This window comes from Crocodylus siamensis, chromosome 2 (assembly GCF_052110815.1).
Source record: "Crocodylus siamensis isolate JL-2025a chromosome 2, ASM5211081v1, whole genome shotgun sequence".
NCBI lineage: Eukaryota > Metazoa > Chordata > Crocodylia > Crocodylidae > Crocodylus > Crocodylus siamensis.
In genome coordinates, this window is record NC_143396.1 from 26,215,149 (window position 1) to 26,238,654 (window position 23,506).

The 23,506-nt window shown below is 42.8% G+C and overlaps 1 protein-coding gene and 1 pseudogene across 1 annotated transcript in view; one reads left to right on the forward strand and one right to left on the reverse strand.

The window, feature by feature from the left end:
• EVC (EvC ciliary complex subunit 1) overlaps window positions 1–23,506 on the reverse strand; it is a 117,138-nt gene that overhangs the window by 84,859 nt on the left and 8,773 nt on the right. Inside the window, exons 2-7 of the mRNA XM_090034493.1 lie at window positions 16,530–16,658; window positions 12,281–12,364; window positions 10,838–11,070; window positions 8,662–8,746; window positions 5,573–5,671; window positions 1,256–1,393 (exon numbers count right to left, since the gene is read on the reverse strand). Of these exons, the coding sequence (XP_089890619.1) occupies window positions 1,256–1,393; window positions 5,573–5,671; window positions 8,662–8,746; window positions 10,838–11,070; window positions 12,281–12,364; window positions 16,530–16,658 (768 nt within the window). The remainder of the gene's footprint in view (window positions 1–1,255; window positions 1,394–5,572; window positions 5,672–8,661; window positions 8,747–10,837; window positions 11,071–12,280; window positions 12,365–16,529; window positions 16,659–23,506) is intronic.
• LOC149870082 (U2 spliceosomal RNA) lies at window positions 20,612–20,901 on the forward strand (annotated as a pseudogene).

A 23,506-nucleotide genomic window follows, 5' to 3' on the forward strand; every position in this document is an offset into this window, starting at 1 on the left:
ATGTTTTCAAATTAGAGAGGAATTTGGAGCACTTCTGACACAGGTCTGCCCATGGCTTAAATGTCATACATGACTAACCCTATAAAATTTGCAAGGTTGTGGGTTTTTTTTTTTTTTTTTTTTTTAATGGTCTCAAAAGAAATACCAAATGGGACCTCTATTGTTAAGGAAAAAGCACCTTAACAATGCACTGCACTGCATTGCCATCATGTGTCTTTGGTCAGTGTTTAAAACATTCACTGATCCTGAAAGCATGCATGCATACAATATAAAGTGTTTCTGACTCATTAGGAACCACCAGTATTTTTCTGGTGATTAAAAAGAAAATTGCATGTTTCATTGGGGTATATCACAAACTACCAAGCATTTTGAGAATGGCTGTTCTTTTTTCTACAAGAGAGGCTGAAGACTGGGGGTATGTACAAGCATTATATTTAGATTGCCCTAACATTAGTTAGGGCTGTTTAAATACTTCAGAGTACAAGGGTTCATGGGGCATGGGTTGCACTAAAAGTGGCATGCTCAATCTAAAGTGAGTTGACCTCAGATGTGGACTAAGTTTACATAGGTCTGGGATTAACACAGTCTAGCAAAAGTTAACCCAGTGTAGTGAATGCCTGCATGTGTTCACTGCAGTGCCCCAGTGCTGGGAAAGCCCAGCTTCTTACCATAGCCCCTGGGCTGTGCTGATTTAACTGACTGGGCTATTTCCTCTCCACCCCCATGACCGTCTCACTGGACCTGCCATCCCTGGAGTCTCCCCTTCCTGCACACCAGGGGACCAGGCAGGGCAGTGCGGTGCATAGTGTGGGAAGCAGAAGGTGAGCCTGGGTGCATGGTGCAGTGGGAGGTGGAGGGAGTACAAGCATGTGGTGAGGGGGGCATGGGTATGCAATGCAGTGGTGTGGGGAGGGGTTGGGATCTGCGTGGCATGCGGCCCCTGCTGGTGGGGATTCTTAAATGTTGAATGCTCTTAAAGCTTAAATGTTAGACAGCCCTGGCTCAGACTATAAAACGATTTAAATAATATGCCTCTGGTGATCCTAAATGCTGTCCAGCATTCAGAAAAGAAAAATACTGGTGGTTCCTAATGAGTCAGAAACACTTTATATTGTATGCATGCATGCTTTCAGGATCAGTGAATGTTTTAAACACTGACCAAAGACACGTGATGGCAAATGAGAGAAACTGTCGATACCTACCAACAATTCTAACATGAAACTTTACATAAGATTTAAAATGAAATAATAGGTACATTATCTATTATATGTTCAGAATATTCCCTCTCTTTCCTTTCCAAGTCATCCAAGGTCTGGTATTCTGAATTCTGAGTGCCCATGGCCTCGGTACTCTGTAGCCTGGAGTTAAGTTGTTTCTGCAGTTCGTCAAAATCCTGGAAAAATATGTAACTTGTTAAACAGGAAAAGAACTTTAACTTGACCAAATACAGACAAGAGTAAACTTCCTACAATAAACACCCAGGCTCTATTTAGACATAGTAACTTATCAGAGAATTTTAAAAAAATCATGAGTAAGACTGAAGTAACACTATTTAGACCTTCACCTACACTTTTTATATTTCTACTTAACTCAATTTTATATCACTTTTGAGATCAGGAAAGGACCCGATGTCTATCTTCACTAACTTCAAGTGTTAGCAGTTATCGGTCTGAGTCTTCATACTTCTAATCCTTCTAGCAGCACACCAGATTTTCAAAAGCAGTGTAACTTCTGTGCCTCACCGTTAGCTGGATTCTGCAAGCATATGTACCAATGTTCTTGTAGGTAGCCAGATAGACAAGCTACCTTTGTGTACGTTTTATTTCATAGATTTCATAGACATTAGGGCTGGAAGGGACCTCGGGAGATCGAGTCCAGCCCCCCCGCCGAAAGGGCAGGAAGTCAGCTGGGGTCATAGGATCCCAGCAAGATAAGCATCCAATTTACTCTTGAAGGTGTTCAATGTAGGTGCTTGAACCACCTCCGCTGGCAGACTGTTCCAGACCTTGGGGGCTCGGACAGTAAAGAAATTGTTCCTTATGTCCAGCCTGAAACGGTCTTGCAGGAGTTTGTGACCGTTCGTTTGTTTTTGTACACAGAGGTACACCTGGCAATACTGTAAGTGAACCCTTAAAAGCTAGCTAAAAGGTCTTTTATAGCAAAAACCTTTTTAAAAAAGTAATGAAATAACAGTGGTGGGGGGAATGGCGCACATTCAGGAAGAAAAAACCATTTTTCCATCCCCATTAAATAAGTCAGTACTAAAATGCAAATTAAATGTGCCTGAACATGTCTTTATGCTTTAAGTTTTCCTTTTCATAGCGTGCCAAATAATTGTTAGTATATAATGCCTTAAAGGAGAGCAGTCGCATGTTAGCAGACAGCAAAATTCCAGTATACTTTCTCACAGAATCAGAATTTATGGTTGAAAATGTGTTTTATAGAGAGTTGTTTTGTCCTGTCTCTTATCAGTATCGGATTGTGTCATATTTCTGCATCACTAATTATTCTGTTTGTTGCCTAAGTAAGTTTACCTCTATGCAACCAGCTTTGGGGGCTTACTGGATTTATTGGCCCAAGGCTGGGCACACCCATTGGCTGATCAGTGCTCCCAGCTTTGGGAACATATCGGTGCTTTGGCTCTGGTGCACCCCCAAAGCTGGGAGCACCTGTGAGCTGATCTGCGCTCCCAACATCAGAGATGGCTTGGAGGCAAGGACTCCAATGCGCTCTTGAGGCTGGGAAAGCTGATTGAGCCAGGTGCACTGGGCACCCGGGTTGCTACTGGGTTGCTGGCACAGGGTGAGCCCAGGATAATAATCCCAGGCTCCCCCTGTACTTCCTGGGAGTGCTACTCAGTTGATGTGATTGGGATCTGATCTCTAATCCCACAACCATGCCTTCTGCTATGAATAAGTAACATGATAGGAGGCATGACTTGGGATCATGGAGGAGATTCCATCATGCCTTTAATTAAAATGGCTGCCAGGGGCCTAAGCCCTGGAAGGATTTTCAAACCAGGTATTCGCGTATTTCATTTGTAGGGCATGATATAAAGATCAGGTCTCACATAAAATAGCCAGGATGAGATGGACCATTTTGGGGAGCTGGTCTGGGCATGTGTGAGTCCAAACAATAGTGGCAACAATGTAGCAGTAGAAGAAGAGGTCTCTTGTTTCTCAAAGCATTTAACTTCAGGAAGGACTTTAAGGCTGAGAACCCTGAACCAAGAGAGGCACTCCCTTGTATGGAGTTGGGCACCTGAGGCCCTTTCCTTCCACTCAGCATTTCATAGTCTATCTTAGGTGCTTCCCCTTTTTAGTTTCCTGGCTTCTGTAAATCCCATCCTTAAGTGCATAATGCAGGTTGCTTAACCTCCAGCTGTGACTTTTCTACTGGGCAGCAGGGAACCTAAAAAGTTAGCTGCTTAAAGTCGCACAGGAAGTCTGTCAGAAGAAATTAAGCCCATGGCCCAGGCCATCACCCTCATCACTGGACAATCCTTCCTCTAGGGACCTGCACTAGGAGCCTCAGAAGAAAACAAGATTTAGGGTTTGCATATATAATATACTTTAAACTAGTATATACCATCTTCACATGTATTTAAAGTAAAATGGAGATGTAACATACAGCTAGGGTTGCCAACCCTCCAGGATTGCCCAGGATTCTCTAGGAATTGGATATAAATCTCCAGGAGACTGCTGAGAGTCACCCTGGAGATAAATGATAGGGCATTAATTAAAATAAATATTAAATGTTGAATCTGATTTTATACAGTAGTCCAGTGGGTTAAAATATAAGAGTAATGTGCATTTGCCTTCCTGATGTAACGTCTATGCACTGTAATCCCTAACTGATTATATGCAAGCATGTGGGCACATTTGCCTTGTTGCAGGCAAGCTGGCGTTCTGGAAACCTCTTGGAGTACATTCAAATAGAGTTGGCAACCTCACATGCAGCCAAATGCTAGTGTTAGTCATTCTACCTGAGTGTAAAATTGTCCTATGAGCAACCTGCAGTGGCAATGCAACAGTATAAGTTACACTGGCGTGTATGTTGTGTGTCTGCAGTTCTAGTCAATGTAACTGCCTAGCTTAATATGGGCCATTTGCTCAAGCTGTTTCCAGTTTCCCTGTCAGCTATGGCTGAAGCACTGTAGTATCAGTCTCCAGTCTCCTACTCTGGGATATCTGGTCGTCCATCTGATGTGGTCCCATTGTCATTCATATCTCATGAACAAAACTGATGTAAGCCTGTCGTGCATCTGCACCCTTGCCTTTGATACATCTTGAACTAGTTCAGTTAGACGAGTGAACAGATCAGTATTCTCAAATATCATTAAGTAAATGGTAAGGGGTATTTTGGAAGTTGACAAATCTGTATTTATTTGAGGTCACTTCCTGCTGAGAAGGATTTATTTACTGAATCTCTTTCATTTGGTAAATATGATCAACACTGACTTAAGGTTAAAAGTTAGCAAAGTGTTCTTTCAGAAAAAAAATATCTCCAGAGAGAGGTTATCAGATAATATTATTGAGGCTTCTAATGTTAAATTCACTGACTGTGAGACTGCATGATCAAAATATGCTGATGTAGCATAATGGATTTTAATTTAAAGACTACTTAATTATAAAAAAAGTAAGATGGGTGGTAATTTCTAGGAATGTTTTCATGTTATAGCACCATTTTTCACTTTTGTTAATAGCACGATCCCAGCTTGTGATGAAGAGTTGCATTTCGCAATGCATGTGGACTACAAGGGTGTCTTTACACGTGCTTCGGGGGTGGGGATGCTTTAATTAGAATGACTCTGAGAGCAAGCCTAATTGAAGTGCCTGCAGCATCTCATTTATTCAGCGTCCCGCTCTTCAAAATGGCAACAGGGGCACTTTAACTAAAGCTCATTCAACGAACTTTAGTTAAAGTACCCTTGATGCCATTTCGAAATGTGAGGACACTGAATACATGAGATGCAGAGGCTGCTGGAGCATACTCCAGCAGACTTGATTAATTCAGTCTGCTCTGATGCTCTGTAATTACAACGTATCAGAGAAGCATCCCTGCCTATTTACAGGCACTCTAAAACAGAAATGGAATTTGTAGAATGAAAAAGAAATTGGTGTGTTTTGTTTTTTTTTTTAAACCTACAACTTTCTTCTGGTACTGCACCTTCTACAATGTTATCAACAATGATAGGAGGACCAAGAATTTTCAATAAGAGTTCATTAACTCTCTTGAGTGGGATAGATGAGGTCCTAACAAGCCTAAACTGTGAAAAAGGCTTTCTTCCTAACACACTAGGGGCAGCAATGTATTGATTTGCTATTGTCTGTTTGAAACAACATTCAGTAATAAGTTGATGTGGACAAAGGAGACTGTCAAACATTTTCCTCTGCTCCTGAACCCCCTGTCTCCCACTTGCCCTCCAAGAGAAAAGTTTGAAACACACTAAAAATGAAACTGTCACATAAAAGGATGCTGGTATAGCATGCTATTGCTAGCATGGCATTAAGTGCTTGAAAACACTTTTTTATTTTCTGCTGTTTGAAATATTAATAATGGGATCACTTACAGTTTCTTGCTTCAGAAGGATCTTCTGATATAACTCTTCATTAATCTTCTTTTTAAGATAAAATTCTGTGAGGTATACTCTGAGGACCTGAATAACCATCTGTTTAAGAGGGAGAAAGAATCAACAGTCAATGGCAATTTAATAAACATTGCTACGGTAATTCTTTTTTAAATTAAGGGTACACATGAGGGCAAGTAATAAATGAAAGTATTTTCAGTAATCATGCTCAAACTCTTCAATTTTACCTTGGATAACGTTTTCCATTATTTATTATGGTAACTACAAAGCCAGCTTAATGTCTCCATATGCACTGCCCAGGCTTTTGTGCCCTGGAGAGGTCACTCCAGCTTCACTTTATCTTTCAAACAAGGATTACATTCAGCAAGCCGATGTCTCACTTGGCACACTGCTATTGTCTCACAAGCCAGAAAGACACCTACTATTGCTACTGATACAAAGCCTAAGAGTTTTTTTATGTGTGTAAGGTCTAAAAAACTTCATAGCACTCCCAAAAGCACCACTGAGAACTTGTCCCACCCACCTGCTCCATGCACACCAATCAAGAAATGAGGTAGTGAAACCACCCTAAGCAAGCTGCCCACTCCAGCTTTCAAGGCTCATTTTGAAAGCAAGTACAATCCTATTGATACTCTATAACTTTAGACTGGACAGATGCAGAACTTGGTGATTATTATAAGGACATTAAAAGAGCATTACAATAGCAAAAGCAAGCTCTCAAATATCAAAGTTTAGACTGTCGTCAGAGTTAAGGTTGTCTGTGCAACCTGGCTTGTTCCCTCTGGAGTTAATGTGTCATTTGAAAAGGTTAGAGGTCAAAATGAGCTACAAGAAGGGATATAAAAGGTGGCTTTTGGGGTAGGGGCATGCTCAGTGGGAACTGATGCCTGGTATATGTTTTTCAGCTGTGCTTTTGGAGCCCCACAGAAGCAGTGTAGATAGATATATCCAAAGCAAGCTGACAACTTCTAAACTGTATAAAAATGAACTATATAAATTGACCTTCACTGGTGAATATCAGAATGACTAACAAACATAAACCTTTATACACAGTGGATGTGTGTCTGGGGGAGGACTCACACAAGGGTATGCTCATCTTTTCTAAAACTACAGGTATACTTAAGCTGCAAAGTTCTCATAAATCCTGCAGTAGAATGCCTTTAGCTTTGGCAGCTCATCTGATGTTGCTCAAATATACATGCATGTAAAATCCATAACCAAAAAGTGCCCATGCCAAGCTCTGGAGATCTGTGATGGCTTTAGAATATATATAATCTTTTCTTATATACCATGCACCCCTAAAGAAGATCTGTACTGTGTCATGGGGACAGCAGAATAAAGAGAGATTGGGGGGTGTCTTTTTGCTGAAATATACCAGAAAATGGTAAGCCATTAAAGATGGCAATGTTGTTCCTCCTTTAAGATCTGGCTCTGGGAAACACTGATCCTTAAAGCAAAAGATTGATGCCAGGGGCTAGTTCCTCCCCTTCCCAAGTGTCTGTATGGAAAAACCTAGCTCTTGGCTTAACAAATTGCTAAATTCTGATGGTGTATATATCTATATAACGCTGTATTTTTTATGACTTGAATGTTGTTTTTTTTTGCAAAACAAAAGCAAACAAGTAGTGTTCTTTTAAGATTTCTGTGGCAGTGAGACCCAGCGTTTTAACCTCACTTCCATTCACAAGTTGATGATTGACTGACCTTGAGATCAAATGCCTGTTTCTATATTCAGCCATGGTAAAGACCTTCTTAGATACTGATCCCAACCATTTTTTTTTCTTCTCCCTCTTAAGGTCCTCAAGATTAGTTGCCCAGATGCATGAAATCCATTTCCCAGGGGCTGTTTCCTCCCCTTCCCAAGTGTCTGTACGGAAAAACCTACCTTTTGGTTAAATACTCTTAGTTTAACAAATTGCTAAACTCTGATGGTGTGTGTATCTATACAGAGATAGGATATAAGTATCATGCAGTAACCATTGTTACCATTTAATTCAGGTAATCTCAAACTGAGGATGCCATTTTTTCTATGTGCAGTTCTTCACTTCTTGCAAAATCCTGCTAGTCTTTTGTTTTCGATTATAGTCTACTTTTTTTGTACTTGTCCTTCTCTCCTTGCTAGAAGCTGCTTTTTCTCTCTTTCATCTGTTCTCCCCCCTCCTTTCTAATTGGGTCAGCACCCATTTTTCTGTTCACTGAATAAAAATATAGCCTAGAGAATTTTTTTAAAAGTACAATGACTGTGCTCTCCAAATTATGAAAAAATGCTCCTTGGTTATGTAGGTTAGGAAGAAAATACCCTGCAGTTCTACGCAGAATAACTTTACATTCTGCTCTGAAAGAGGGGTGCTGAGTACAGTGCTAATCCAGGAGCAGACTAGTGAACAGAGACTTTGAGAGGATTAAGTAATCTTTTGTAATTAATAACACCAGTGGCAGATTACTTTGCAAAATAGCCCCAGCTCAGTTGGGCTGGCCAGTGCTTTGGAGGGGAATCTTCCCTTTGCTTTTGGAGGCTGCATTTCATACCCCTGTGCCCACCATCGTTCAACTGAGGCAGCTCCCCTCTCTTGTGGTTACTCAGGAGGTAGACAGTACCTCAGTTCTCCCTGGATGGACTTTCTCTATTATGTCTTGCTGAATCATGGCCATGCACTGAACACAGTGGCTCTGTAGGAAGGCGAGAGTCATAATCTGTTACCTACAGAGTCCTGGGCATTATAATACATTAATGCCAATAAACAAGGACAATGTATTTCCTCCTCTATGCTTCACTGTACAATTTATTTCATTCATAGAGTTTAAGACCAGGACAGATTGTTAGATTATTCTGACCACCTATAAAACACAGGCTGTTAGATTTTACTCAGTTACTTCTCTATGGAGCCTACACATAGAAAAATAAAATATAGTGTAATTAAAAATATAATGCTTTTAACTATGTTTTCCTCAATGAAGTCTGATAGCCAGAAGAGTGAATTATATAAATTATTCTCTAAACTCTATAAAAGAATTCCCATATTTTACTCAAATTTGGATGAAATGGCTATGAAAAAGAAATTCGTACCTACCATATATTTTTCCTTTCTCAGTTCTACATCAAGAAACAGAAGGTCTTTCAAAAGAAGGCTATATAGGCACAGCTTAACATCAAAACTGTAATAAGATAAAGGTTAAAAAATAATTAGTACCAATCTATTTATGCTGTACTAAAGCGCCATTGTAAAAACGGAGCAAACAGAAAATGGTTGCCTTACCCTCTTGTAAAATAGTCTCTTTTTTAAGTGCCAAATTCTCAGAAAAACAATTTCCTTGGGATAATAGTTCCATCATTTTATTTTATATTGTTTTTCATACAAAGTATCCCAAAATTTTGCACAGTGAGAAATAAGGTGTGATAATGCTTAAACAACACAGAAGGGCAGAGAGAGAGAGAGCTATATGGAGAAATGGTTAGAACAAGCAGAGAGCTCTATTTTAAAAAAAGGAAAAAACAACAACAATTAGCATTTCATTAAGTATTTTTCATCACCAGTTGCACTGCATTAACATTATTTAACCGATGGAGAACACGGTGACATATATCGTCTTCCTATTTTGCAAATTAGGAACCAGAAGTAAATGTACATATACTGCCTCAATATGCTAACTCGGTGGCAGAAGGAAAATTACAGCTAAGAGCCTCTTTGATTATTAAGTGAGGCAGTGAATATGAATAAGGGTTGCAGAATTTATTATTATTAAGGACACTCACTGTTTAGTTTCAATGGAACTAACTATCTATGGAATAAGATATTGCTCAATAAATATGGCTGGTTCAAATCCTAAATAAAAAGGCCACTGGAGAATGTTCTTCAATATGTAGATGAATTCTTGTATCCCAGGTTTAAAAGTCTGGGTGGTGCTGTGTGATGAAAATAGGAGCAATTAAAGGAGTGTGTAGTAGAAAAGGGGGGCCCTAAATTGAAGCAGTGTGTTTTTACAAACACTACTTCAAGATAGGGCCGACTTAAACCCACTGGGCCATGCACACACCCTGCTGTGCCTCTCTGGTGGTGGGGAGGGGAGGGTGAGCTGTCAGCAGGTGGAGTGGTCCCTGGGCTGTGGCGGGGAGGGGACTGGTGCTTCCCTCTGCAGCAGTGGTGCCCGCCCCCCCGGCACCTGCCCACAGGCGCCTGGCTCAGGTGGCCCTAGGGGCACTGCAGCCGTGGAGGGAAGCACCAGGCCCCCGCACAGCTCAGGCAGACAAGCTCCAGAGGGAGGGAGGGGGAAGATCAGGCTTGCCGCTTTTCTTGGGCGGAGCCAGGTTGCCTGCAGGGCTTTCTGCAGAGCTGAGGAGCTGCATGGAGCCCAGCGCTTTGCTCCGCAGATGTAGGGGCAGCAAACTAAAACTCCTCAGAGAATTTTACTATGCTGTGCCCCAAATCATTTAAGGTGCATTATGTTGCCAAACTTCCTATAGTGGCTGGAATTAATGAGCAATATGCTGCCGAGGCATACCAACACCATTAAGCAGTGCAAAAGCACTTAGCCCATTTTAAAGTGTCATGCACACGCCCCTCGTTTTGTCTACAGTTGGCCTAAGATTTTGCAGTATTTTGTTTCTTGTCCTCAGTTGTTGTTTCATGGATAGGTTTGTATCAGTGTTTTTAAAACTAATGGAGACAAGCACATTCTTTCCATCAGCATAGTCTGTAACATATACAACAAGAACAAACACAATCTTTTCCAACAAGGATTATTTTAGGGCTGTTTAAAAAAAAAATGGGGCTTAGGAGTCTGATTCACTGAAGGACTTAACCAGCCCTAATGATTCCAGTGGAAACTGAAGGGGTTTGAATCCTGCAGAATTGGACTATGAGTGATCGACAACCTTTTCAAATGTAATGCTGTAGCATTAACATGATACAGGCAAAAAGGGGGACTCTTATCACAGTGCTGTTATAGAAGGCTATTGTTGCCTGTATGCTGTTTCCTAGAACTCTATCATAAACCAATTTGCAAGTCACAATAGCATGCAATCTCGTTGGTCCCTAAAAACACTTTTTTCTAGGGACTGCAGCCCCTAATTTTAGATTTTTATATACAGAGTTCCTGCTTTTAACAAATGGATTTAAGAACCACGACTTCATTTGTGCCAGTCTTTTAGCAGTTGTTTGGAAAAAAAAATAAGTGCAAGTATACATCATGAGTTAGCAAATGACCAAGCTTGAATAAAAGGGTGGTTTGTTTTTTTTGCCCTTTTACCTCTCACAAGTCAGGACTTCAGGGAAGCAGGTCACCTTTAGGAAGGTTCGAGCCTGAAATCTGTCATCACTAGTTGTAGAATGTATTGTTGTAGATGAGCTACAGTCTTCTTTGTCTCCTTGACTGAGGGATCCAAGGCTGCTTGAAGTGGAAGCTTCCACTACTTGATTAGGCAGAACAGCCTGCTTTGGATTTTCATGCAAAGATGGATTGGATGATCCATCTGCCAGTGGCTAGAATTAAAAAAGTATAAATACAGGTTTAATTAACACAGCGCAGCATTATGATGATGAGCAGCTAATACATTTGCGTTGGATGCATTAGCCTTTTGTGCAATACTATAGATGACACAACTTTACAGAACTTGTGGTCTGTTACTCTGATCAAGTTTCTTACATCTGTTGCCTAGAAAATATTTTATCCACCATAAATGATTAATTTATTCTCTTTAATGAATTGATTTCCTTATTAAGGGCCAGCCCCCCTCACAGTTTTGCATCTGTCATGAAAATCACAAAATTAAATGACATTTTTAATGAAAAATGTGATTTGCTGTGGAATGCCCCCAGCCAGTGGCCATATCATGGTATTTCATTGCAACAAGATGGTTACTGCAGGCAGGGGAAAGCATTTACCAGACAGCAGCAAAAGTTTAGCATCCTGGGGAATGGGTTGCAACAGAGATAGGGGGAGAACAGAGCTTGGAGATTGGGAGGGGAGGGGCTGTTTAGTCCTCTGGGTGAGCAAACTGGGGTGCAAGGGGTTGGGGCAGCCTTGGCCAACAGCCCTGGAACTGGGTAGAGATGGGGATGTTTGCTCCTCTGGGTGGCAAAACTGGGGCACTGGAGGCTGGGGGAGAGAACACGCATGCCGAGGAGTTAACAGTCCCTCCCCTACCTGGGGCAAGGGCCATCTGCTAAGGCACCTCCAACCCCTTCCCACCTAGAGGAGCAAACAGCCCCTCCTGTCCCCGTCCCCAAGCTCTCTCATCCCTCTGTCCCTCTTGCAACCCGTTCTCCCCTCCCCTGGGCTACTAGGCTTTTGCTGCTGTCTGAGGAATGCTTTCCCCAGCCTGTAGCAGCCATCAGCAAACTGGAGCAACAAGAGGATCTAGGGGAGGGGAGACACCATGATCTGGGTGCACAAATGGTGGCCCATGCCATGACTGGGCCACTGTATTAGCGAGCTGGGCCTGTAATTTAAACCAGGCTGTAATCACGGTTAATGAAAAATCTCTCATTGACTTGTAAATGCTGTGAATCACTGGGGATTTGGATGGAGTTGAGGGTAGCTGATGCCTCGTATAGTAATGCCTAAATTTATTTGCTATAAGCAAACAAAAAGTTGCCCTAAAAGGCTTAATATTTTTCACCGACTTTATGCCAAATATCTTTGGCATAAAGATACTGTCACTGATTTTTCATAAACCATCTAAATTCTTACCCTGAATTTTTGATTGATTGGATAGATGACTTTTGCCTTTAATGCAAATGCTGTGATGTTACTAGTCAAAGGTGACTCACTTCCCTGTTTGGAAAGAGAAGAGAAACTAATGTAAGCTTTAATAAGGACAGTAATGCTGTTAGAGGTTTAGCAGAAGTACCACACCTTCCTTTTGTTTGCCCAGCTCAGGAATTGATCACTGGCTGTCCTTGGATTTATACTCTGGTATGAAGTCTTCTCATAATTCAGGCCAGAGTATTACATCCACAGAAGACAGAAAACCATGGTACGTTTTTCTAACTGCTAGTCTAGACGTACATTGCTAGTGCTCAAGAAGGCTGCCTGTACATGTGGTGGTCTGCATTCGCATTGGAATGCTCCAGCATGGCCTCACGGCCACATGTATAAGCCCCTGTGGGTTTAAAATGGCCACTGGGACACCTTGTTGAATGAGGTTAAAATATGGCATCCCACTGCCATTTTTAAACCCATGGGGGCTTAATACATGTGATGGTGAGATGTTTTAATTAGAGTAATTCCTAGAGAGCCACTCTCAATTATAATAACCCTCCTTGCCTCAGAGCATGTGTATAGACAGCCAAAATTATTTCATTCTTGCAAGTTATAATGGACAACAGATAGTTTTCACAACTTCTTTTTCTTTTTTTTTTTCTTTGCTGCCAACAAAGAAGATCCAGTTTGTCTAGTGGAGTCTGAAATTACTTCAGTAATAAATATTGCTAATGGAATGTCTCAGGATAGCCTGGGTAGGCATTGCTATGATGCACCTAACTCTAATTTTCAATTTAAATAAAAAGCAACAGATTTAACACAGTAGGTAATTTTTCAATTATTAAAGTAAGAATTGGACCCCCCTTTCCCCCCATGTAAATCCATCATACAGCCAATGCATTCTGTTCCTAGAAAATCACAGCTAGGCTAAGTATCTGCTCATGTTCTCTGTTTACTGCTTCCTTATGTACGGAAGCAGTGGGTAATCCATTGTATTTTTGGTGGACTTCAGGGGCTCATTGGGAAGGTGAGCTATAAGCAACAGTTAGATTAAAAAAAAAAATGTTTTAGGTGCTGTTTGTTTATTTTACCTGTTGTGTTTCTTTCATTACTACTAGAACAATCTGTTACCTTGAAATTATTGTGGTTTCCAGTTCAAGGATTTTTCTAGGAAATATCAAAGCGCTAATGGACTTAAGAATAAACACTAAAATGAGAAGAGGAAAAACAAAATGGATCACTCATTATCATTCTTTATTATTGCACCTTTTTCATGTCAATTGCATTGACATCCAGAGGTTATTTTGGGCCTCGCTAATAAGTGCAAGACTAAGAGCAAGACAGTGATACGCTGGCTTATGCTTAGTCCTATTGATTTACATGCCAATACTCCTGGTGCTAGGTATTATTATAATGGAGAAGGGCCCAGAGTGGAAATACTCAATTTCTGAAGTTCTATAACTTAACCAAGAGCATTTTTCAACTATGCTGGTTTGTGAATCAGTGCTTTACTAACAGCTTTTGCTTTTACCAATGGCAATTGGAACAGATTTGGTTTGAGAAAGCGGAAGGAAAATCCCCTTTAAAACAAGGTAGTGTGCTAAACATGCTGGAGAAAATCTCACATATTTGAAACATGATCATACTATAGAAATTACTGTGGTGATTGAGGAATAGATTCTGAAATGCAATGGGGATGCTGTCATGCATAAATTTATGCAAATAAAGAAGTGTCTGCAAAGGGAACACTCCCCAGATAGGATCTAATCATTGCTACTGATATATTGGTTCATGACTAAGAACCTTTGACCAATGCTTTTTAGTTTGTCATTATTCCTAGATATGAGAATTCATTGGCTATCGGGACTTTACAGTAGATTTCAAGTGCTGTATTTCTTATAACTGCTACTGATTGCAAGCAAGGTCTGTGCTGGTTAAATACAACTGACGTGCTGCAGATGTTGATAATTTATTCTTTAGAATGAGTAGTCTATAAGCAAACTGCATTCATGACTCCTCTTACTGCATCAGTAGCAGTCAATTCTGTTTTAAATGAAAGGCAGTGAACTGAGAATATCAAAATAAGATTGCTTCTCAAGTATTTTATGGGCTTCGTGACTGTGGGCCAGCTCCTCACTACTGGACCAGAGTAAGCAATATACCAGCTCCTTTTGTTCACAGAAGAAGCCCTACACTAGTTTGCCTAGTACTGAGGATGGTCAGAACAGCTGCTAGGCAATACATCCTGGTCTGTCTCTCTCTTCCTTATGGAGCTGCATTAATGCCTGAAAAACAGCCCATGAGCGAGAAAACACAAGAAAAGGGAAAGAGAAGGCTTAGCCTGACCCCTGAACGTAAAGAGCCAAACACTTTGAAGTCTTGATTAGGAGTGAATTATTTTCTTCCTTGTTTACAGTTGCCTTTTGAGGGAGTTCTTTGGACTCTGAGAGCTGTTCATTCCTTGCCAAAAATGCTGGTACCTTAGTATCTCGTCTCACTTGACTCCTCCCTGTCTCAACAGCTGTCGCTTGCTTGAAGATACTGTTCCCCATAAAAGAAGTCGCTGGACCCACAGCTATCCTTTGACATGCTTAGTGTTACCCTGTCTCTCCATCCACTAAACTGAGTTTCTCTTTGCTGTATTCATACTCAATTTAGCTTCCTGATTTCTGATTTTCCAGATACTGTCCTGCCAAAGATTTGGTAATAGTTCCTTTGTTTGGACATGTACCAGATTGCTGTATTAGGGTCCTCTCTAATGGGCTGCTGAAGTCTTCAAGAGCCTAAATAAAATCCAGACATTTGCCCCTGTTTTGGGGTCTCTAGGCAGATATTTTGGGTGCATAGTCTAGCATCCAGTCCCAAGATCTGGACCCACAGACCAAATGTATTGCTTCAGGTTTAGTGTGGATATTTCAGGCTTTCCTGCAGCCCAAATGCACCTTCACCCAGAACTCCAGTTTCACTGACCACTTGGAGATACAGTCTAACTTTTCAGGGGCGTGCAACACACGTCACGTGTATACTCACACACATGCTTAGCACAAGGCCTCTGAACACCGTGAATCTCTAGTCGACAGATAAAGGAAAAGGATATGGGTCAGTTAGAAAACAACACACATCCTGAATGATTCATAGATTGTTAGGGGCTGGAAGGGACCTTGCAGGATCATAGGGTCCAGCTCCACTGCACTAGACAGGAAAGACAACCGGGGTCTGGTGACCCCAGTGAGGATACATTTCTTCCTTTAGCTTCCCCTTCCCCTAGAGGCCAAGGGAGTCTGTGCTGATGAAGGCAGGCTTCTGCCTCATCAAGCTCCTGGTACTCCCTCACTTTGAACTGGTGAAAGATGGACTCTGGTCCTTTGACATCCCTCCAACTGTCACTGTCCTCAGACTCCCTGACCCAGGCCTGTAAGTGATAAAAGCCAGCATATAGTTCAGTGTGATGACGCTTAAATGGTAGAGCGTCTAGGCTGATGACCCTTTGCTATCACAGACTGCTGGTCCAACATGGTAAATGGATAAATAGAAACAAATAGAAATAGAACAAATAGAAACAGCAATGGATGCCACACCTAAACCATACCCTGAAAACTGATACATACGCACAATGAACACCCCTCCTTTTCCCCTTCCCTTCCTCAGATAAAACAGAATTCTAAGTAACACTCAGAGTCCTAAAGTTGTCATGCCTAATATAGCACACACTCGCTCACTTTTAGCATACACACATCATATTTTGTTTAGATCACTGCCTTATTCCTCTCTACTGCTTGAGGTTGGGTGTATCTGACCTTCAACTGAAGTGAATGCTCATATGCAAATTTACCAAGCCCAATTCATTTACTTGCAAGTAATGTGAATATGCTTCTTGGAAGGTACAGGAGGATGATAGTATGGGAAGAGTGGCTGTACTCCCAACAGGCACTACTCGGCGAAAGATTCCAGTTGACTTGAACTGAAATGTTGCCTGAGTAAAAAATTGTGTCATTCAGCCAGATAATATAAATGAAAGTCATATTTCCAGGTGTCAACAGACTGCTAAGATCCTGACACTTACTCCTTTTTCATTTGTTTATAATTTATTGCAATATATTTCCAATCTCTTACTACAGCATCTTTATGGGAGCTATTTTAATATTTTAAGGGCCTGAACCCAAGCCTGATGAACTCAATCTGGACCAAAAGTGCATACCAAACAAAATAGACACCTACAGAAGGAATAAAACCTTACCTCCAGTGCCATTGCCTTCTTTGATTTATGAGCTTCTATTTTCTTCATACTTGGTAAGGGCTCGTTTTCATAAAGATGCCTGTGGACATCAGGGTGGAAATTTTCCAGAAGTCTTTGGGAATCATCTGCCTGAAATTCCAGGATATGGAAAAAAACAAAACAAAAAAGACAGCAATGGAAAAAAATTTAAATCTGCTAAATTTACCTGAAGTATCTGACTGTTTATATTGATATAATTATATGTGGCAAATTGCATAGTTTTTATACACAATTATTTTGGAATAAATATTCCAATTATTAGAAATTTAAAATACAGCATTTTGATGATTTTTGGAGGGCACAGGGACATTTTAATTAGAGCAGCTCTCAGTAGGTGCCCTAATAAAAACACCTGCAGTGTCTTGTGTATTCCCCACTTTAGTTAAAGCACCTCTGCCGCCATTGTGAACTGTGGGATGCTGAATACACAAGATGCTGCAGCATGCTGGAGAATCTGGTTAATTGAGTCTGCTCTAATCAGAGTGCATGTAAAAGTGCCCTGATTACCTAGAATAATGAAAGAGACTAACTTGGAAACATTCTTGCTCCTCTCTGGTGACACTAAACTACTTTGGGTGTGGGGATGGGCAATGGGTTTGTCCATGGGATGATTGCATATGTGCCTCAAGTATTGGGGCTGCTATAATGGGCATGAAAAAAAATTGCTATGTACATGTAAAAATTGCTATTTACATGCATGTAAATTAGAGCCTGATCTCAGACAGACTGATGAAATCAGCACTGAAGAAATGCCACTTATTATAAAACTGCGCAACTCATCTTCTCCGCAGTACGTGCTTCTGTGAGAACACTAAGCCTTTCTTTCCATCTCTATGCTTGTATCCTATACAGTGGGTGCTTTCAATCCCTAGCTTGAAGGCCAGATCCAGCCTCTGCTGCCAGGTCATCTGGCCTGCAAGGCTTCCCATAGGCCACGGCTTTGTGTGCTAGATTGGGCATGCACAGCAGCTTGGGGCCTGATTCCACCATGTGGGGCTGGACAGGGACGATGTGGGGCCCCAGACCCCGGTCCTGGTGTGCAGGGCTGGGTAGTGGTGGTGCAGGGCTCCAGGACCTGATCTTATGCCTAGGATGTCTAAAATAACTTGAGCTCTGGATTGAAGACTATAGCTGGCAACTTTTCTCCTTTGGACAGTACAGTGTGACACCTGTCTGAGCAGGGGAAAGAAATCTGTCAGGGGCTGGTTTGAGTTTGCAGAACCAACTTTCCCAGGACCTACAGTCCTTCATAAACCTCATGCTACTTCCTGCTCTATATACAAGATGCATTTTTTTGCCTTCTCTAAGAAACCCTTAGCAACTGCTACATTTAAAACAAGCAAACAAAGCAAGCCTGACAAAACAAACCACTCTGCTGCATTGCCTCTCCCCTGTGCAGGAGGATGGGAAAACAAACAACAGGTGACAGCTGTTTGTCACTGTTTATGTACTGTTGGGAAGGTAGTCTTATATTCTGGTGATGAATACAGTGTAAAGACTTATACAGCATGGAAGTAATTTAAATAATCACATTGTTATAGAAGTTAGACCACCTCTGTGGTTCAAAGGGTTTGGTGGGACAAAGGAAGGCAAGGAGGGGTCTCTGCAGCTATTACAGACACTCCATAGCTTTCCTGCCTTGACTTCACCTTCCTTGCCTTTCTCAGGAGTGGATTTTACTAGGTGGGGCTAAGGGTCCTACATGGGGGTTTACCAAGCTCTCTAAGAAATCATATTTCACCTAGTCTAGGCTCGTTATGGAGCTACGTGGAACTTCAGTAGTTGTTGGGTCACACAATACATATTGAGCCCTCTCGGCACCCTTGCATGGTATATAACCCTTTCTGCTTTCGAATATTTTTGTTTCTTTGAGATTTTTATTTTTCTATCTCCACAATTTTGGTGCTCACAGTTGTATATCATCTTCCAAATACAGTGTTATCAGTATTTTATAGAATGCCGATTTTGAAGTAAATATGCCTGTAGTAATTTAGTTAATCCAGAATTGATGCATCTTACCTTTTTCAAACTGCTACAAGTTATAGCACAAACTATGCATGCTATTAGTCCAGGGGTGGGCAATTATTTGGGCTGGATGGCCCTAAGGAGTCTTGGTGAGCTGCTGTAGAATGGGGGTACTGCCCTGGCCCACACGGGAGGTGGAGCACTGATCCTATCCAGCTCAGGGCCCATCCACCCTGCACCAACCACTGGAGGTGCTGGATGGAGCGAGTGGGGTCTCCATGGAGGCTGGCCAGTACCACAGTGAGCAGGATGTGCTTGGCTGAGTGAATGGGACAGGGCAGGGAATGGTAGCCATGAGTGGGATGGGTAGGCAGGGCTGGGATCTCAGAGCAGTGACAATGTGGGGTCAGGGCCCAGGTTAAAGCCATAATCTGCTCCTCTCACATCCCTGAGATGACCGCCAGTTCCATGGACAGAGACATGCAGTGAAGATATTGTGGCTCTGCCCTATGCCTTGGCCCTGCACTGTCACCGGCCTGTGATCCTGCTCCTGTTTGTCCTGCTCTGACACCACTTCCTGCTTACCTGCAGCCCCATCCCATCCCATCCCATCCTCCCAGCCAAGCACACCCTTTCTGCGGAGGTCCCAGCTAGACTCTATGGAGAATCTGCCTACCTGCCCGCCCTCTCCATCTGATGTCCTTGGTGGTGGGTGCAGAACGGACAGGCCAGGGTGTCCAGGTAGCAGGGCCAGGTCTGGTGATGGCAACACAGGCAGTGGCAACCAGGAGCTGTAGCTGCGGGGACTGCTGGAAAGCTGACTCTAGCCGTGCCCCTGCCCTGCTGCATGCCTGGGGGTGGTGGGACAGGTTGCACACACCATAGGCTGGTAGGACTGAGGGACCTGCCGCAAGCCAGACAGAATCCCTTAATGGGCCAGATCTGGCCTTCAGGCCATATTTGGCACACCCCTGTATTTGGCTAAAGGCAAAGGGCTCATGATTTACCATAGAGTTAATTGGGTTGAGTCCCAGCTTAGTCAACAGTGTTTTAAGCCACAGTGACCCCACAGATCAGCATTGCTCAATATATGCGTGTGCATCTACACGTGCACTTTTCTATGGAGTAGACTAATTAGCTCCTCAGTAAAGCATTACTGTCTACACCTGCACCTGTATTAAGGCGCAGTAAACTGATTAGCTCTGCCATAACATAGTGCTGTCAGGGACAGTACTAGCTTACAGCAGAGTAAGTAACTGCACTGAAATGCACATGCAGACAGTGACAGAGGCTGGCTGGGGCACGAGGGTACGAAGGTGCAGGGGCTTTCTGCTGCCTAGCCAAATGGCACTGAATTCTCAGCAACCTTGCGCCCCAGCCAGTCCCTCTGCCAGCAGGCACTACCACCTGGAGCCTGGGGTTGACCTCCAGTGCTCTCTGCCAGTTCAGGTCTGCTCTGCCCCCTCAACTTTCTACTGCCCTGAGTGCACGAGTAGATGCTGTGCCTGGGAGCAGTTTTCTTTGGCTCAAATGGAACTGGAGCCATGTCGTGTTAATTGCACCTATAGTTGCATCCATCCTGGTACCCCTGCACAAAGGACCCACGTGTTAATTAGCTCCCTACTCATTACTGGAACTTGTCAGTAGTTCCAGGATCCTCCAAAAATTTATAGGCAGAACTGTTTAAGGTCCCATTTGGTGATGTTTGCCAGACATTTAAGGCTGGTAAAATAACAGGAATAATTGGAAATGGGAAAGGAAGGCACAGCTCAGCTGTGAGAGTGAAGAGGCAGTTGAAATGTACATAGTGTAGCTCACTATGACTTGAAAGAGTCAGTGCAGAGGGGGGACTGTGCCTAGTGGGCACTATGATGTATCTTATTCCAATGGGCTGCACTAACCTACCCAGGCACCAAGGGGAGTGTGTCAGGGCTGGTTCTGGCTTTCCCAGTGCTGGTTTCATATTGCAGTAGCTCCAGGCCTGGTGCCAGTTCCCTGCGGAGTGAGCACCTGCCCATTTTTTTTAAGCACAACACACACACACACACACACACACACACACACACACACACAGCCCCATCACTATCTCAGCCTTTTTAGCTAAGACCAAATGTAGCATTTTTGGCACCAAAGAGCAGGGTGTTATGGTTGGCTCTGACCCTCTCGCTGCTGGTCTGGTATTGCAGTACCTCTAAGCCCCGTGCCAGTTCCCTGTGGAAGGAACACCTGCCTATTTTTTTTTTTTTTAAGGGCCAAAAAAAAAGGTTTGCATCAGCATTTTTGGCACCAGGGGAGGGTGTCAGAGCTTGTTCAGGCTCTCCAAGTGCCAGCCTGGTATTGCAGTACTTCCAGGCCCAGTACTTATTCCCTCCTGGGGGAGCAACTGCCCATGTTTTTTTTGTTTTTTTTTTTTTTTAAGGGACACACACACGTACGTACGTACGTATGTTCCCATCAGTATATCTGCCCACCATGGGCCTTGTGTTTTATAGTTATACTCAGTGTTGACTGCATTTAATCAACATTATAATTGATTTTCATTACTGAGCACATGCAGTTTAATGATAGACGAAGTATTTAATGAGGTTTACTCATGTGCAAATGTAAGACCTGGAGCTTTTCCCCTGCTTTTGATTTGGGAGAAAGTTTCGCCTTATATTTGAGAAAATACAGTATGATTTAGATTATTTATCTATGGTGCTTTAATGTGCATTTTCCAGGTTGAATCGCTGTCATGTCTTGTTCACATTTCTGAACCTGTTACCTTACTTTACCAGAAATGTTTGCAACATCTCCCAGTTTATTATTTGTGAATTTAATCTGTAGTATTTTCTTTTTGCTATAGACCCTTAATAAAGATGCTGGGTAAAATTAGGGTTAACGCCATTCCCTATGGAGCCTCATCAAACTAATCTATTAAAAAAGTAAAGTTATGAGAGCAGTAAAGTTAATAAGGCCAAGCGTTGGCTCAGACACTCCCTAGCCACCTTGCTGATGTTTCTGCTTTGCGGTTGTTCTAAAAACCCCCCCACCGTGCCTCCTTATCCTGGAAGCGGCGGGCTGCAATCTTGATGAGGTTTCCTGCCATGCGGTTACATTGATCTTAATGACTTGGGAGGTGTCCAGTCCCATCACAACCCACCTTCCACTCTTTGAAATTGGAACTCAGTGAATCTCTTCTCTGAGTGAGATTCTGGGAATCCTCCTTCCCCTCACACCCCAGCCTTGCACCACCTTAACGTTAAATGTCTTGTTAGGTAAGTTACTCATCAGAGCCGTCCCAATCTTGACTCCAGCTTCAAAGTCCGATTACTCTATGATTTCTGCCAGTCCTAGTCTTGTCAGATTCTTCCAACCGAGATGTCTGCTGCACTTGTTACACCGGTGTGTGAAAAAGATCAGCTTCACTGGTTACCTTTAAGCCCGATTTGAAGGCCTTAATATCAAACCAAAGGTTTGTGCCCAAACAAGCTGCATTGGGCTGAGACTTGAAATGCAGGCAGAGGTTAATCCTTAACTTGTTTCCTGGTCAGGACTGACTGCCCCTTGCAGCTTACTCAGCACTTCCTTAATCTTAGGCTCCAGGTGACCCTCCTGTTCATCTCCTAGCAACAGACTTGAGGGAGCAAATTCCTGTTCTCTGTCTGACTCTCAATGTCCCCTCCGGCCCAGAAAACTCTCACCAAATTCCTAGGTCCACAGGGAGGTCTCTGTGCTGCCTGGCTCAGGTCTCTGTGCCAGTTTCCACACTCCTCATCAGCCGCTGTCTCCAGTGAATGCCCTGGCATCCTGACTTTCTCTTTCCCCTTCCCGCAGTCACCATTCTGATTCCCTTTTAACTGGCAAGCCTGCCCCACAAGCAGGCCAGCTATTTCTTGAAAAGGAGTGAGACCCTGCCATGTGTCTTTTCTGGTGTTGCTTTAGCAGCTTTCCTTGTTGTTCTGGTAACTTCTTCTTTAACCCTTGCTTGCACTCATTTTCATTGCACCAAGCCAATTTGTACATATGGGCAAACTGACTGAAAGGTGTTACAGAACAGAATGTTGTCTGAAGGTATTGGAAAAAATTACTTTTTTTTTTTTTTTTTTTAATACCCATACGTAGATTTCATAGACATTAGGAGCTGGTAGGGACCTCATGAGATCATCAGGTCCAGCCCCCTGTCATAGGTGGGAAGTCAGCTGGGATTAAGTGACCCCAGCAAGCAGTAAATCCAGCTGTTTTCTGAAGGAGTCCACAGTGGCTGCTTGAACCACCTCTGGGGGGAGTTTGTTCCAAACCCTGGACACATGCATCATAAAGAACATTTTTTTTCTATCCAGTCTAAATCGGCCTTCCTGAAGTTTAGGGCCATTAGACCTTGTTATCCCTTGGGGAGCTCTGGTGAACAGATGTTCTCTCAGGTCCTGATGTACTCCTCTTTCAAAGTTGTACACTGTCACCAAGTCCCCCCTGAGCTTTCCCTTCTCCAGACTGAAGAGTCCCAAGTCCATCACAGTGCCTAAAAGACTCCAATCCTGATTAAATAATTAAAGTGCCAAACTTCCATTGGCACATATAAATGTGCACGGAGGCTGTTCTGATACGCTGGAATTGCAGCACATAGGAGAAGACTTGAATCAAGTCTGGTGGAACATGGTAATTGCCATGCTCCAATAGACTCCAGTGTCAGGAAAACAGATCTTACGATGACAGGCTGAGAGCCATAGGACTCTTTAGCCTGGAAAAGCGCAGGCTCAGGGGTGATCTGATGGCCACCTATAAGTTTATCAGGGGTGACCACCAGGATCTGGGGGAACGTTTGTTCACCAGAGCGCCCCAAGGGATGACTATATCGAACGGTCACAAACTCCTGCAAGACCGTTTCAGGCTGGACATAAGGAAGAATTTCTTTACTGTCCGAGCCCCCAAGGTCTGGAACAGTCTGCCAGCGGAGCTGGTTCAAGCACCTACATTGAACACCTTCAAGAGTA